This window comes from Macaca thibetana, chromosome 9 (genome assembly GCF_024542745.1).
Source record: "Macaca thibetana thibetana isolate TM-01 chromosome 9, ASM2454274v1, whole genome shotgun sequence".
NCBI classification, from domain to species: domain Eukaryota; kingdom Metazoa; phylum Chordata; class Mammalia; order Primates; family Cercopithecidae; genus Macaca; species Macaca thibetana.
The window spans coordinates 95,746,270-95,763,610 of NC_065586.1; the positions used below are offsets into that span (position 1 = coordinate 95,746,270).

General features: G+C 39.1%; 2 protein-coding genes across 4 annotated transcripts in view; one reads left to right on the forward strand and one right to left on the reverse strand.

Moving 5' to 3' along the window:
- ENTPD7 (ectonucleoside triphosphate diphosphohydrolase 7) overlaps positions 1–17,341 on the forward strand; it is a 56,384-nt gene that overhangs the window by 18,733 nt on the left and 20,310 nt on the right. For 2 of the 3 annotated variants that reach the window (XM_050805709.1, XM_050805711.1), the window contains 4 exons: positions 47–197; positions 6,118–6,221; positions 8,982–9,038; positions 11,635–11,768. In XM_050805709.1, coding sequence (XP_050661666.1) covers positions 47–197; positions 6,118–6,221; positions 8,982–9,038; positions 11,635–11,768 — 446 coding nt within the window. The remainder of the gene's footprint in view (positions 1–46; positions 198–6,117; positions 6,222–8,981; positions 9,039–11,634; positions 11,769–17,341) is intronic. The other variant, XM_050805710.1, reaches the window with a different exon arrangement.
- Positions 1–17,341, reverse strand: part of LOC126963392 (cytochrome c oxidase assembly protein COX15 homolog) — a 62,238-nt gene that overhangs the window by 2,013 nt on the left and 42,884 nt on the right. The window lies entirely within an intron of this gene.

The following is a 17,341-nucleotide window of genomic DNA, read 5'->3' on the forward strand; positions in this document are numbered from 1 at the left end:
AGCTGCTTTTTAAAGAAACTTTTTTGTTTGTTTGTTTTAACTTAAGGAATCTCTGCAATGGCAGACACTCCAGAACATGCCAGTGATTACCTTCGTCCTCTGCTGAGCTTTGCTGCTGCTCATGTGCCCGTGAAGAAGCACAAGGAGACCCCCCTTTACATCCTCTGCACAGCAGGCATGAGGCTTCTCCCTGAGAGGTGAGATGCAGGGTCCAGGAAACACAGGAAAACGGTGGCACGAGAGATGAAAGGCCAGTTTCATGCACTGTCCTCTGTGGTTCCCTGGTCTATATCCCTAAACCCAATTATGACACAGTCATTCATTCCCAACTTCATGTCATTTGCTGCTTTGGGATCAATATCTATCTGGGATGACTATAGTGATTCTTAGTTTGGATTGAGGGTTGGGAGTAGTGGTGATGGTAATAGATTTGGATCATCAGGCACATAGAGAACATAATTACAGAATGAATTAGGAGGAGGGTCACCTGATGACCTTGATACCTAGGGACTAATCGGAGATCTCTGATAGGAACACTACCTTCTCTGTAACTCTGCCTAGAACCCTGGCGATCACTGGGGAGTCCCTCCTCTTGCTGCTACTGCAGAGCTCAGTCTCCATTGCCTTACGCCAGTTTTCTCAGCCCCAGCCAGTCATGTCATTTCCACTTGACCTTGGCAATTCAGCCTGACACCTTGCCACCTGATCCCTCTTCCTGCATTAGAGGTAGAGGAAGAGAAGTCTGTATTTAAGCCAGTCTCCTTCTTGTTTGTGATTTCTCTCCTTTGGTACCACCTTGATCTGTCCATACTTGTATAGGCCTGGGGTAAGAATGAGCTCCCTGAACTTTTTTTTAAAAAGATTTTTATTTTATTGTGGTAAGAACACTTAACATGAGATCTACCCTCTAACCAGATTTTTTTTTTTTTTTTTTTTTTTTTTTTTTGGAGACAGGGTCTGCTTTGTTGCCCAGGCTGGAGGGCAGTGGTGTGATCACAGCTCACTGCAACCTCTGCCTCCCAGGCCCAAGTGATCCTCCCACCTCAGCCTCCTAAGTAACTGGGACTACAGGTGGGGACCATCACACCCAGCTAATTTTTGTGGAGCCAGGGTTTCACCATGTTGCCCAGGCTGGTTTAGAACTCCTGAGTTCAAGTGATCCGCTTGCCTCAGCCTCCCAGAGTGCTGGGATTACAAGCGTCAGCCACCATGCCCAGCCCAACACATTTTTAAGTATGCAATACATTATTGTTGACTATGTGTACAGTGTTGTACAGTGGATCTTCAGTGCTTATTCATCTTGCTTAACTGAAATTTTGTGCCTATTTATTTCCATTAGCATTGTCCTTAGTGTTCATCCACCTTGTCACATATTGCAGAATGCCCTTTTTTATTTAAAAAAGTCTAAATAGTATTCCACTGTGTGTATATACCATGTTTTCATTACATATTCATCTGTCAGTGAACATTTAGGTTGTTTCCATGTCTTGGTTATTGTAAATAATGCTTCAGTAAACATGGGAGGGCTCATATCTCTTTGAGATCCTGATTTTAAATCTTTGGAGTAATTAGCCAGAAGTAGGATTGCTGGATCATATGACAGTTTAATTATTTATTTAGTTATTTACTTTTTGAGACAGGGTCTCACTCTGCTGCCCAAGCTGGAGTGCAATGGCATGATCTCGGCTCACTGCAATTTCCACCTCCCAGGCTCAGGTGATTCTCCCACCTCAGCCTCCTGAGTATCTGGGACCACAGGCATGCGCCACCAGGCCTGGCTAATTTTTTGTATTTTTTTGTAGAGATGGGGTCTTGCCATGTTGCCCTGAATGTTCTTGAAGTCCTGGGCTCAAGCAGTCTGCATGTCTCAGCCTCCCAAAGTGCTGAATTACAGGTGTAAGCCACCATACCTGGCATCTTATGTTTAATTTTTTGAGGAACCTCTGTACTGTTTTGCAGAGTTGCTGCACCATTTTGCATTCCCACCAACAGTATGCAGAGTTTCCAATTTCTCCACAGCCCTGCCAATACTTGTTGTCTTTTGTTTTTTGGATAACAGCCATCCTGTCAAGTGTGAGGTGATACGTCATCGGGGTTTTGATTTGCATTTCCCTGATTACTAGGGATGTTGAGCAACTTTTCATATTCCTGTTGGCCATTTCTGTGAATAGAGAAATGTCTACTCAGGTCTTTAGCCCATTTTTACATTGGGTTAATAGGGTTTTTGCTGTTGAGTTGTAGGAGTAACCCCTTACCAAACGTATAGTTCGCAAATATTTCATCCCATTCTGTAGCTTGCCTTTTTACTCTGTTGATTGTTTCCTTTCCTGTACAGAACTTTTTAGTTTGATATAGTCTTACTTGTTGATGTTTTGTTCCCTGTGCTTTTGCTGTCATATCAAAGAGACCATTGTCAACCTTAACTTTAGAATTCATCCTCCTGGAATGTTCATGGTCTCATAGGCATCAGGTATTTCCTTATTAGCTTAAATATTTTCCCTTGGTCAATAGTAGTTTTTTTTGTTTGTTTTTTTGTTTTTTTTTTTACATCGTTTACATTTTTTGGTTGGCTTTCTTTCCTTAAAACAGCAGCAAACAACAAAAACCTCAGCCATACATGTAGGGCTCCACGGCTTATGTCAGACATGCAGACAACATAACATATAGCAGCAATGCTTCTTTCAGTGGACTTTTTTTCACAGTTACTGGTTTACTGACTGGTTTACTGTCAAGGAGCAGATTATTTATATAGCCATTTGTCAACATGAGAGGTTTTTTAGTTCCCTTATTGCCCCATACATTTCAGTCTTTAAAAATTTTTTTGTTTTGTTTTTACTTATTTGTAAAACCAAACTTTCAATATTGTAACTGCAACCTTACCTCCTTAAAGGAAATCTTAAAAATGAACAAAACAAAACAATACCACTTACAACCCTGCTACCCTATCAAAACTGTTTCATTTTGTTGTTTTCCTTCCTCTTTGTTCACATATATGTAATTTCCACAAAGTTGCAATCATACTGTGCATGCAATTAAGAATTTTTATGTGACATGGGTGATATTCATATTGTTCAAAAATTTTAGAAACCCTGGGAAGAATATACATACATGACACAAGAGCAGGTGCCACATTACAAAGTCTATGAAAGGCCAAGAAAAGGGGAGGGAGGCCAGAGAAAAAGCTGACTTGGAGGTTAAAAAGGCGGAATTGATCAGCTGAGCTGGGCAGAGGAACCCACCTGGTAGTTTGGCTGCCTTCAGTGTGTTTGGAGCAAAGGAGACTGTTGCCTCACCTCCTGGCACTGTTCAGTATTACCTCTGTCAAAGAAGTTTCCATCTAAATCAAACCCACTGTGTAGCTTCACCTTATTTGTCTGAGATGTTAGATGTCAATGTGGAAACTCTGAATATTAACATTTATTGTATCTTAAGAGTTTTTAAAGAAATTTGCTTTTTTTTTGCTTTTTCTACTTGTTTTCTGGTCACCTCTCTAAATAATACATACATCTGTTCTGGGCTTATGAAATAATTGCTGCCTCTAAGTCCAAGCTAATTGTTGGCATAGATGTGACTATCAGCACAAAAATCTGTTTTGTATGATTAATGCTTTGCTAATTTATTAGCATTTGTAAGCAGATTCAAAATAGGGTTGAATCACTTAGACTATATTTTGAATTTATTAGCATTTGGTTTTATTTCTTTGCCAAAGGCCTGGACTAACAGAATTTTTTCTACCTCCCTTTTATTTTGCAGTTTAAAAAAATCCCTTAAAAATTACAACATAATACAAGGTGGTGTTTAATAAAATAATAATTTTTGTTTTAGGAAATTTCACATGTGTATAAAAGTAAAGAGAACAGTGCAGTAAATCCCCATTTAGCCACCACCCAGCTTGAACAATTATCAACATTTTGCCATTTTAAAAGCATTTTAAATAAAGAAACTATATTGAATTTTAGAAAATGAAAGCTTTATCCTGTCACTTTGTATACATGAAGAATGATTTGGGTTTTTATTTTTTTTAGCATAAATGGAATCACATTATACATACTGTTTTATAAAATGTATTGGACATCTTTTATCTTTTCATGTCTATACATGTAGATATAAGTAGACTTCATTTCTTTTAACATCTGTATAGCATTACATTACATGGCTGTGCCATAAGTTATTTAACCAATCCCTATGATATGGTATTTCCAGTTTTTCATTGTTGTAAATAATTTTCATCATTATAAATAATGCAGTATTTCTCTTCTTTATTTTCTTGTCTGATGATTTCCTTGGAATTAATTTCTAAAAGTATGACAGCTGGATCAAAGGTTAAACACATTGAAACATTTTGAAACATGGTCCTGGATTGCCCTTTAGAAAGGTTGTACTAGTAATTTATTTATTTACTTATTGAAGATGGAGTCTCCCTCTATCGTATAGGCTATAGTGCAGTGGCATGATCTCCGCTCCCTGCAACCTCCACCTCCCGATTCAAGCGATTCTCCTGCCTCAGCCTCCCGAGTGGGATTACACGTGTCTGTCACCATGCCTGGCTAATTTTTGTATTTTTGGTAGAGACGGGGTTTCACCATGTTGGCCAGACTGGTCTCAGACTTCTGACCTCAGGTGATCCACCTGCCTCAGCCTCCCGAAGTGCTGGGATTACAGGCATGAGCCACTGCACCTGGCCTGTACTAGTAATTTGCATAGCTAACGGCAACATATGTTGGTACCCATTCTTCCATATCATTGCCAAAACCAGCGAACCCTCTCTTTGAGGATTTTAGAAGCATATCCAGTAGGGACAGAAGAATACCCATTCTTGGTCCCCATTTGAAATTCTTATTGCAAGAATTTAATATGTATAACAATAAACTTTTTAAGAAACTATACTTGACATTATATTGGAAGATTATTACTTCAAATATAGATCTTCACTTTGAAGTGCTAACAACAGTCTTCATCAAGTAGTACTGACAACTGTCTGAGCCAGTAGAATATTTTTGTAATGAATAATTTTTTAATCCAAGATAATTTATCTTATTTTAACTAACATTTTCTCTAGATTCATATTACTTCTAGCTTTGTTTCTTTGCTTTCCTTTGCTTGATAATACTGATTATATGCTTAAAATGTTAGAGGAAAGACAACCCTATAGATCGGAAGTTTCAAATGTTTTCCCCAAATTGGAAATGTTGTTATGTCCTCTGGATTTTGATCCTGATCTAGGGTTTTCAAATGGTAAGATTTTGACAATGAAAACAAAGTCAACCCTTGAAATAAGGAAAAGGAGATTAAAAAGTTAATTGTGGCTGGGTAAGGTGGCTCACGCTATAATCCCAGCACTTCGGGAGGCCGAGGCAGGTGAATCATCTGAGGTCAGGAGTTAGAGACCAGCCTGACCAACATGGTGAAACCCCATCTCTACTAAAAATACGAAATTCGCCAGGGGTGGTGGTGCACGCCTGTAACCCCAGCTATTTGGGAGGCTGAGGCAGAAGAATCACTTGAACCTGGGAGGCAGAGGTTGCAGTAAGCTGAGATCGCACCATTGCACTCCAGCCTGGGCAACAAGAGTGAAACTCCGTCTCAAAAAAAAAGTTAATTGTTAGCTTATGTAAAGGATTATATTAAAACTTGTGGAACCAACAGTACCTCTTGTGTGGTAATGTGAAGGATTGTTTCTGTGTTGTGTAAGATTTGAGGATGAGATTGTGTTCCTTAATTTAACATCTTTGTTTTACAGGGTGAGGAATACTGTAATTACTTCAATTTTATAGGTTATGCAACTTGGCTGCAGTTTCATGTGGCTTATTTGTACTCAGCCTGTGAGAGTCATAGAACCATAGTCTCATAGTCTCATCTTTTAACATTCTTTGAATAATAACATCGTATAAGGGGAAAGTATCACTATTACCATGTTGCCTTTTAGGTAGGAGGATATACCTCGAGGCAGTTGAAACTTTTAAAATCAGGCGGTACCAAAAAGAAGCAGGGCTGGACAAGTAGATGAGGTAGGTGAACAGCGAGGTCATGACAAGGCTAAGTAGAAGGACAAGTTGAGGCAGTTTATGAGAGGAGAGTTTAGTGACTAACTTTGGGATTTTTTGTTCTTTCTTGCAGGAAGCAGTTGGCTATCTTGGCTGACCTAGTGAAAGATTTACCACTGGAGTTCGACTTCCTCTTTTCACAGTCTCAGGCAGAAGTGATCTCTGGGAAGCAGGAAGGTACTGGGCCTTAAGGGGAACAGCTGGTTCACCTCTAAGCCAGCCACGGCACAGCCTCTCTAATGGGTGTTTAGAATTATTCCATATATCTGATTTTAATTTTTCTGCCAATAATTTTCTTGATTCTGCTACATAGTTGATTAGATTATTTGCATATTTTGCATTGGCATCTGTTTTAGAGTGCTCCTTCTGGAAGTCAAAAATGTGTATCTCTTTTTAACTTAGTCCTATGTTTATAAGAATGTATTAGTATTTAATGATTTCAACTGAATATTTGGTTAGCTAACTATACTTTTAAAAACATATATAGTTCTAGGAGTTGTATTGAGTTTGTCAAAGTCAAATGTAAAGTAAATTATTAAAGTAAGGAGAAACTTTAATTTCAAGGGATGATCAGAATGAGTTACTTTTGTTTTGTTATGCCTTCATTGCAATTACTATGCAGTATTGATAATTCCCTGGAATCTCACACTATTGGGTTTGTACTTTTAGAGTGAATATGTGTTCTCATGCAGCCAAATGTGGCCAGTTTGATGAATTATATTTCCATTTCTTATAAATGAGAAGGAGATCTTATATATCTTCTAGTTGCAGACATATACATGGGAAAAGATTTACCTTTTAAAATTTCAGTATTGCATTTTTCAGTTGTAAAATTTCTATTTCAATCTTCTTAATATTCTATTTCTTTTCTGTTTCTTTGCTGAGACCTTCTATCTTTCCATTCATTGTAAGAATGCTCATATTTCTTGGTTATATGGTTGCTGTAATATCTTTGATAATTCCAATATATGTGTCATCTCAGAGTTGGCATCTTTTGATTGTCTTTTCTCTTGTAAGTTGAGATTTTCCTGGTTCTTTGTATGCCAAGTATTTTTATATTCTATCCTGGATGTTTTGAATATTACATTATGAGACTCTGGGTCCTGTTTCAATCAAAGAGAACATTGGTGTTTTTTTTTTTGTTTTAGGAGGCAGTTGATCTGGAGTTCTGACCTGCTTTCTGTGGGCCGTGATTCTTTTTTTCTTTTTGAGACAGAGTTTCATTCTTGTTGCCAAGGCTGGAGTGCAATGGTGTGATCTCTGCTCACTGCAATCTCTGCCTCCCCGGTTCAAGTGATTCTCCTGCTTCACCCTCCCAAGTAGCTTGGATTACAGGCATGTGCCACCATGTCCAGCTAATTTTGATTTTTAGTAGAGACAGGGTTTCACCATGTTGGTTAGGCTGGTCTCAAACTCCTGACCTTGTGATCCACCCACCTCAGCCTCCCAAAGTGCTAGGATAACAGGTGTGAGCCACTGTGGCTAGCCTGTGAGTTCATTTTTCTTTTCTTTTCCTTTTTTTTTTTTTTTTTGAGACAGAGTCTCGCTCTGTCATCTAGGCTGGAGTGCAGTGGCGTGGTCCAGCTCACTGCAACCTCTGCCTCCCTGGTTCAAGTGATTCTCTTGCCTCAGTCTCCCGAGTAGCTGGGACTACAGGCATGTGCGACCACGCCCAGCTAATTTTTTGTATTTTTAGTAGAGATGGAGTTTCATCGTGTTAGCCAGGATGGTCTCGATCTCCTGACCTCATGACCCACCCGCCTCAGCCTCCCAAAGTGCTGGAATTACAGGCGTGAGCCACCGCGCCCTGCCTGTTAGTTCATTTTTCAAAGCTTTGGCCACTGCTATTTGGATTTGTCTCATGTCTCAGCTAGTGGCTAATCTGGAACCTGGGCGGTGGCCTAGCCTGTAGTTCAGTTCTCAGAGCTGTTTGTGTATTGTTTAGGGTCAGATCCATGTGTTTGTAGCTTGGAGGTGAGCCCAGGGGTTCATACACAACTTTGCTCCCTACTATCTGTGATCCCCCTGACACTTGCTGGTTCCTTGGAGCTCCCTTTCATGGTCAGAATACCAAGGCTTTAATTTGCCCACTCTCTGCCATGCACTTCTCATGACTGCATCTGCATCCAGGGCCAAGTAGTGGGAGGACAGAGGGACACAAAATAAACAATAGGATTTGCCTCATACTCTTGAAGTACAGTTTCTCTGGTCAGAGAAAAGAATTCAAAGCCCTCAGTTTTAGGTACCTGCTCAACTTCTACCTCTGTTGCTTGAGGTTAGAGAGAACAAAATAAGAAAGAAAGAAAAAAAAAAGCAGGAGATTTCCCCTATTTTCTCTGAGCTTTTGGCATTCCTTTTTCTGTTCTTTGGACCAAAAATGAGTTGAAGTTCCTCTGTTTACACCTGGTGTTTACTTTCATGTTTCAAGGTGCTCTTGAGTCTAGATGAGGTAATATCTGAGGGGGAAAAAATGGGACACTCACTACTGGCTTGGTAGTAGTTTAAACCCTGGTCTCTTTCCCGGTGTCCTCATTATCATTTACTTTCAGAGTTTCCAGAAAGCTACTCCATGCATTCTATCTAGAGTTTATATTTGTATTCAGTGGGGAGACAAGATTGCCCAGAACTAGAACTCCAAGATTTACACTTTTTTTCTTTTTTTTCAATATCTTCATGACATTCAGACAATTTATATTTCTTAAACATTTGTTACACAATTAATTTCTATTCATTGAGGAAATTTAGAAGATGCAAATAATTTTAAAAGGAAAAAGAAATCACAAGATGAAAGATTTGAAATTCCTACATTGAGAGTATGTAATAAAATACCGTGATTACTTTTTCCAAGAAAAAGAGGAAAGAGAAGCCCTAAGGGAGAGGTGTATACATGGCATAGCAGTAGAGAATTAAGTGAGGGCTTTTATATTTCTTACTTAGGGGTTTATGCATGGATTGGAATCAACTTTGTTTTGGGAAGATTCGACCATGAGGATGGTGAGTAATATGTCTTTTTATGACAATTTACCTAAGGGCTGAAGGTTTAAGTTATAACCCATCAGTAGCATGTAAATGCAATTTTTGAGTTGTTTTTCTTTTTTCAAACATAAAATGCTTCACTTTCCAGTCCTAATTTGCTTTCTTTTATTTCTTTTTAACTTTTTAATATGGAAAGTTTCAAACATTCACAAAAGTAGAATAATAAAATGAACCTCCATGGACCCATTACCCAGACTCAATATTTACTAATGTTTTGCCATTTCTCCCCCATCTCCCCCCATGTATCAAAGATTTTTTTTTCTTATTGGATGTTTTAAAAAGCAAACCTCAGACATGTAATTTTTATTTTCATGTATGTCAGTGTGTATCTACAACAGATAACGAGTTTCAAAATGAACAAAAAATATATCCATAATGCCATTTTTAAACTTAATAGAATTAACAGTTTCTAATATCATACAATACCCATCTAATACCCTACCCAGGTAAAGATTTTCCTGATTTTCTCAAGAATGTTTATTTGTAGTGGGCTTGTTCAAATCAGAATCTGAACAAGGGTCATGCATTGCATCTGGTTAATATGTCTCTTTAGTCTCTTTTAATCTATAATGCTTGATCTTACCACCTCACTCCCCTGCCTTTAAAACCAAGAAAAAATTGGATCCTCTGGTAGAAAGAATTTGCCACATGCTGGATTTGATTGACTGCATCTTTGTGGGGTTAACATGTTTTCTTTAACATGTTTCTTATCCCGTCACATTGTCCTTTAAACTGGAGGTCAGATATAGATGTTTGATTAGACTCAGATTCAATTCCATCTGCAAGACTAAATCATAGAAGGTGCTGTGTGTTTCCCACTACTCACATCAGGAGTTTTGTAATGTCTGGTTGACTTACTTTTTGTCATGCTCAGACTGATCAGGTACTGAGGGTTCAAGTATTATCAGCCTGATCTAATTTAGTATTAAAATTCCTTATCTGCCTTTCATGGAATGGTTGTAATAGCCGATTGTGATCATTGCTTAGATATGTTTTTCATTAGAGATTGCAAAATGGTGATATTTCTAATTCTGTCATTCCTTCTGCATTTAACAGCTAGAATTTTTATGTAATGAACTTTGCTTGATCAACTCTTTGGTTACCCTGACATATAGTTCTTATGGGAAAGAATAAATTCTTGATTCTTTTTATTTATCACATTTCTGAATAATGAGTTGGTGTCTAGCAACTTCCAAAGGTAACCAGAGAAAAAAAAGTTTTAATTATTATTATGAACTCATGGATTTTAATATATTAGATGCATTAGAGTCCATCACATTATCACTATTTTTAGGAGCATCTTTAGGTTGGCTCCTGTGTCCTTTTAATATGACCCCAATACTCTTTTATATTCCCCTTGCTATCTGGTACAGCAATGTATTCCAGGGTCATCTTGTATACTTTCTACCCTAGACCTGGCATTGGCCTGTTTTTAAAAGAGCCCTGGTTTCTTTTAGTAAAAGATGGTATTTAGAGATTATTGGTCCAGATACCACAGGTGGTCATTACTCCTGGGATATCATTGCTTCTAGGCCTTTTCAGTGAACAGAGCTAGGAAATACATATTTTTTAGAAACAGAAAAATAAATCATGAGTTCATAGTCATATTTCTGACTTGTATTTAAGATTATAGGGTGTTATTAATTATCTGATTTTTATACCTGTATCCTTTTTGTTCTGTTATGCTGAATCTTTGTTCCTAAAGATATTGACATAAACATTTATTTGTTTTATTCCACAATCTTGCTCTATCGCCTAGGCTGGAGTGCAGTGGCGTGATCTTGGCTCACTACAGCCTCTGCCTGTTGGGTTCAAGAGATTCTTCTGCCTCAGCTTCCCGAGTAGTTGGGATTACAGGCGTGTGGCACCATGCCCAGCTAATTTTTGTATTTTTAGTAGAGAAGATTTCACCATGTTGGTCAGGCTGGTCTTGAACTCCTAACCTTGTGATCTGCCCGTCTTGGCCTCCCTTCATAATTTTTAAATAATAAAACCAATAATATTGTTAACAAATAAGACTACTGGGATGTAGCTTAAGATATTTGCTTCTTTTGTGCTTAGGCTATATCCCACTAGGGATACGTAGTCAAAATGTCATGTTAAGTAATTTGCAAGAATTATTCTTTGTGCAATATACAGTTGATTCAGTTGGTATACTTGTTTGCTTTCTATTTTTTATTTTGAGACAGGTTCTCTGTCACTGAGGCTAGAGTTCAGTGGCACAATAATAGCTCACTGCAGCCTCAAACTCTTGGGCACAAATGATCCTCTGGCCTCAGCCTCCTGAGTAGCTGGGACTACAGGTGTGCATCACCATGCCCAGCTAATTAAAAAAACAAACAAACAAACTTTTTTTATGGGAGTGTCTCACTATGTTGCCCAGGCTGGTCTTGAAGTTCTGGGCTCACGTAATCCTCCCACCTTGGCCTCCCAAAGTGCTGGGATTACAGGTGTGAGCCGTGGTTTCAAATTTTTAAGGGATTGCTGTTTTGGGGGTTCGACTTAATTTTGTTTTTTAATTACTAGATCCTTTTTGTTCTCTTATTTATTTCAGAATCAGATGCTGAGGCTACCCAGGAATTGGCAGCAGGACGGAGAAGGACAGTAGGGATACTGGATATGGGAGGAGCCTCTCTCCAAATTGCTTATGAAGTTCCTACCTCAACCTCTGTCCTTCCTGCAAAGCAGGTACTTTAGCTTTTAGGGAAATTTAGCTGCTAGGAATGCTAATATTTGATAAGGAAGGACACTGTCTTTGGACTTAGACCAACCTGCCTGGCTCTAAATATTTGTTCAGATACTTGCTAGCTTGCGTTATCTTGAATAGGTTACCTCTCTGAGCCTCAGCTTCCTCCTGTGTGAAAAAGGGATAATAATAGTATCTACCTCATAAAGTTGTGAGGATGAAATAATACCATGTTTGTAAAGCATTTAGCAAACTGCCCAGCATATGATAAGTGTTCGATACATTTTAACAATTATAACTATACTAGGTGTCTCCTGCCATTGCCTGAGGATAAACATGATAATGCATTTACATTCTGGAGCACAATGTTTGATACATATCCATTGTTCAATAAATGTTATTCCCTTTCCCCTTACTGATGATTCCACTCTGGTACTTCTAATAATCCTTACCCCACTAGAATGTAAAGAATGTATTTTGAGATTCAGAGGTTCTAAGATGGCCGAATAGGAACAGCTCCAGTCTACAGCTCCCAGTGTGAGCGACGCAGAAGACAGGTGATTTCTGCATTTCCAGCTGAGCTTTGAAGAGAGTAGTTCTTCTCCCAGCACGGAGTTTGAGATCTGAGAATGGACAGACTGCCTCCTCAAGTGGGTCCCTGACCACTGAGTAGCCTAACTGGGAGGCATCTCCCAGTAGGGGCTGACTGACACCTCACACGGCAGGGTGCCCCTCTGAAACGAACCTTCTAGAGGAATCATCAGGCAGCAACACTTGCTGTTCTGCAATATTCCCTGTTCTGCAGCCTCTGCTGGTGATACCCAGGAAAAAAGGGTCTGGAGTGAACCTCCAGCAAACTCCAACAGACCTGCAGCTGAGGGTCCTGACTGTTAGAGGGAAAACTAACAAACAGAAAGGACATCCACACCAAAACCCCATCTGTATGTCACCATCATCAAAGACCAAAGGTTAATAAAACCACAAAAACCAGAGCAGAAAACCTGAAAATTCTAAAAATCAGAGCACCTCTTCTCCTCCAAAGGAACGCAGCTCCTCGCCAGCAATGGAACAAAGCTGGACGGAGAATGACTTTGACGAGTTCAGAGAAGAAGGCTTCAAACGATCAAACTTCTCCGAGCTAAAGGAGGATGTTCAAACCCATTGCAAAGAAGCTAAGAACCTTGAAAAAAGATTAGATGAATGGCTAACTAGAATAGCCAGTGTAGAGAAGACCTTAAATGACCTGATAGAGCTGAAAAACATGGCACGAGAACTACGTGATGCATGCACAAGCTTCAGTAGCCAATTCGATCAACTGGAAAAAAGGGTATCAGTGATTGAAGATCAAATGAATGAAATGAAGTGAGAAGAGAAGTTTGGAGAAAAAAGAGTAAAAAGAGCCGGGTGCTGTGGCTCAAGCCTGTAATCCCAGCACTTTGGGAGGCCGAGACGGGCGGATCACGAGGTCAGGAGATCGAGACCATCCTGGCTAACACAGTGAAACCCCGTCTCTACTAAAAAAATACAAAAAATTAGCCGGGCGCGGTGGCGGATGCCTGTAGTCCCAGCTACGCAGAGGCTGAGGCAGGAGAATGGCGTAAACCCGGGAGGCGGAGCTTGCAGTGAGCTGAGATCCGGCCACTGCACTCCAACCTGGGCAACAGAGCGAGACTCTGTCTCAAAAAAAAAAAAGAAAAAAAGTAAAAAGAAATGAACAAAGCCTACAAGAAATATGGGACTATATGAAAAGACCAAATCTACATCGGATTGGTGTACCTGAAAGTGATGGGGAGAATGGAACCAAGTTGGAAAACACTCTTCAGGATATTATCCAGGAGAACTTCCTCAACCTAGAAAGGCAGGCCAACATTCAAATCCAGGAAATACAGAGAACACCACAAAGATACTCCTCAAGAAGAGCAACTCCAAGACACATAATTGTCAGATTCACCGAAGTTGAAATTAAGGAAAAAATGTTAAGGGCAGCCAGAGAGAGAGGTCGGGTTACCCACAAAGGGAAGCCCGTCAGACTAACAGCAGATCTCTCGGCAGAATCTACAAGCCAGAAGAGTAGGGGCCAATATTCAACATTCTTAAAGAAAAGAATTTTCAACCCAGAATTTCATATCCAGCCAAACTAAGCTTCCTAAATGAAGGACAAATAAAATCCTTTACAGACAAGCAAATGCTGAGAGATTTTGTCACCACCAGGCCTGCCTTACAAGAGCTCCTGAAGGAAGCACTAAACATGGAAAGGAAAAACCAGTACCAGTCACTGCAAAAACATGCTAAATTGTAAAGACCATCGATGCTAGGAAGAAACTGCATCAACTAACGAGCAAAATAACCAGGTAACATCATAATGACAGGTTCAAATTCACACATAACAATATTAACCTTAAATGTAAATGGGCTAAATGCTCCAGTTAAAAGACACAGACTGGCAAATTGGATAAAGAGTCAACACCCATCAGTGTGCTGTATTCAGGAGACCCATCCAACAGGCAGAGACACACATAGGCTCAAAATAAAAGGATGGAGGAAGATCTACCAAGCTAATGGAAAACAAAAAAAAGCAAGGCTTGCAGTCCTAGTCTCTGATAAAACAGGCTTTAAAGCAACAAAGATCAAAAGAGACAAAGAAGCCCATAACACAATGGTAAAGGGATCAATTCAACAAGCAGAGCTAACTATCCTAAATATATATGCACCCAATACAGGAGCACCCAGATTCATAAAGCAAGTCCTTAGAGACCTACAAAGAGACTTAGACTCCCACACAATAATAATGGAAGATTTTAACACCTCACTGTCAACATTAGACAGATCAACGAGTCAGAAAATTAACAAGGATATCCAGGAATTGAACTCAGCTCTGCACCAAGCAGACCTAATAGATATCTACAGAACTGTCCACCCCAAATCAACAGAATATACATTCTTCTCAGCACCACATGGCACTTATTCAAAAATTGACCACATAGTTGGAAGTAAAGCACTTCTTAGCAAATGTAAAAGAACAGAAATTATAACAAACGGTCTCTCAGACCATAGTGCAATCAAACTAGAACTCAGGAATAAAAAACTCACTCAAAACCACTCAACTACATGGAAACTGAACAACCTGCTCCTGAATGACTACTGGGTACATAACGAAATGAAGGCAGAAATAAAGATGTTCTTTGAAACCAATGAGAACAAAGACAAAACATACCAGGATCTCTGGAACACATTTAAAGCAGTGTATAGAGGGAAATTTATAGCACTAAATGCCCACAAGAGAAAGCAGGAGAGATCTAAAATTGACACCCTAACATCACAATTAAAAGAACTAGAGAAGCAAGAGCAAACACATTCAAAAGCTAGCAGAAGGCGAGAAATAACTAAGATCAGAGCAGAACTGAAGGAGATACAGACACAAAAAAAACCTTCAAAAAATCAATGAATCCAGGAGCTGATTTTTTGAAAAGATCAACAAAATTGATAGACCGCTAGCAAGACTAATAAAGAAGAAAAGATAGAAGAATCAAGTAGACGTAATAAAAAAACATAAAGGGGATATCACCACTGATCGCACAGAAATACAAACTACCATCAGAGAATACTATAAACACCTCTATGCATATCAATTTCTTCTAGAAAATCTAAATTCCTGGATATATACACCCTCCCAAGACTAAACCAGGAAGAAGTTGAATCCCTGAATAGACCAATAACAAGCTCGGAAATTGAGGCAATAATTAAGAGCCTACCAACCAAAAAGAGTCCAGGACCACACAGATTCACAACCGAATTCTACCAAGGGCACAAGGAGGAGCTGGTACCATTCTTTCTGAATCTATTCAAATCAATAGAAAAGGGGGGAATCCTCCCTAACTCATTTTATGAGGCCAGCATCATCCTGATACCAAAGCCTGGCAGGAACAAAAAAAGAGAATTTTAGACCAATATCCCTGATGAACATCGATGCAAAAATCCTTGATAAAATACTGGCAAACTGAATCCAGCAGCATATCAAAAAGCTTATCCACCAAGATCAAGTGGGCTTCATCCCTGGGATGCAAGGCTGGTTCAACATACGCAAATCAATAAACATAATCCATCGTATAAACAGAAACAAAGACAAAAACCACATGATTATCTCAATAGATGCAGAAAACGCCTTCGACAAAATTCAACAGCCCTTCATCTTAAAAACTCTCAGTAAACTAGATATTGATGGGACGTATCTCAAAATAACAAGAGCTATTTATGACAAACCCACAGCCAATATTATACTGAATGGGCAAAAACCGGAAGCATTCCCTTTGAAAACTGGCACAAGACAGGGATGCCCTCTCTCACCACTCCTATTCAACAGTGTTGGAAGTTCTGGCCAGGGCAATCAGGCAGGAGAAAGAAATAAAGGGTATTCGATTAGGAAAAGAGGAAGTCAAATTGTCCCTGTTTGCAGATGACATGATTGTATATTTAGAAAACCCCATTGTCTCAGCCCAAAACCTCCTTAAGCTGATAAGCAACTTCAGCAAAGTCTGAGGATACAAAATCAATGTGCAAAAATCATAAGCATTCCTATACACCAATAACAGACAAACAGAGAGCCAAATCATGAGTGAACTGCCATTCACAATTGCTTCAAAGAGAATAAAATACCTTGGAATTCAACTTACAAGGGATGTGAAGGACCTCTTCAAGGAGAGCTACAAACCACTGCTCAATGAAATAAAAGAGGACACAAACAAATGGAAGAACATTCCATGCTCATGGATAGGAAGAATCAATATCGTGAAAATGGCCGTACTGCCCAAGGTAATTTATAGATTCAATGCCATCCCCATCAAGCTACCAATGACTGTCTTCACAGAATTGGAAAAAACGACTTTAAAGTTCATACGGAACCAAAAAAGAGCCTGCATTGCCAAGAGAATCCTAAACCAAAAGAACAAAGCTGGAGGCATCATGCTACCTGACTTCAAACTATACTACAAGGCTACAGTAACCAAAACAGCATGGTACTGGTACCAAAACCAAGATATAGACCAATGGAACAGAACAGAGCCCTCAGAAATAATACCACACATCTACAACCATCTGATCTTTGACAAACCTGACAAAAACAAGAAATGGGGAAAGGATTATTTAATAAATGGTGCTGGGAAAACTGGCTAACCACATGTAGAAAACTGAAACTGGATCCCCTCCTTATGCCTTGTACTAAAATTAATTCAAGATGGATTAAAGACTTAAATGTTAGACCTAAAACCATAAAAACCCTAAAAGAAAACTTAGGCAATAGCATTCAGGGCATAGGCATGGGCAAGGACTTTATGACTAAAACACCAAAAGCAATGGCAACAAAAGCCAAAATTGACAAATAGGATCTAATTAAACTAAAGAGCTTCTGCACAGCAAAAGAAACTACCATCAGAGTGAGCAGGCAACCTACAGAATGGGAGAAAATTTTTGCAATCTACCCATCTGACAAAGGGCTAATATCCAGAATCTACAAAGAACTTAAACAAATTTACAAGAAAAAATCAAACAACCCCATCAAAAAGTGGGCAAAGGATATGAA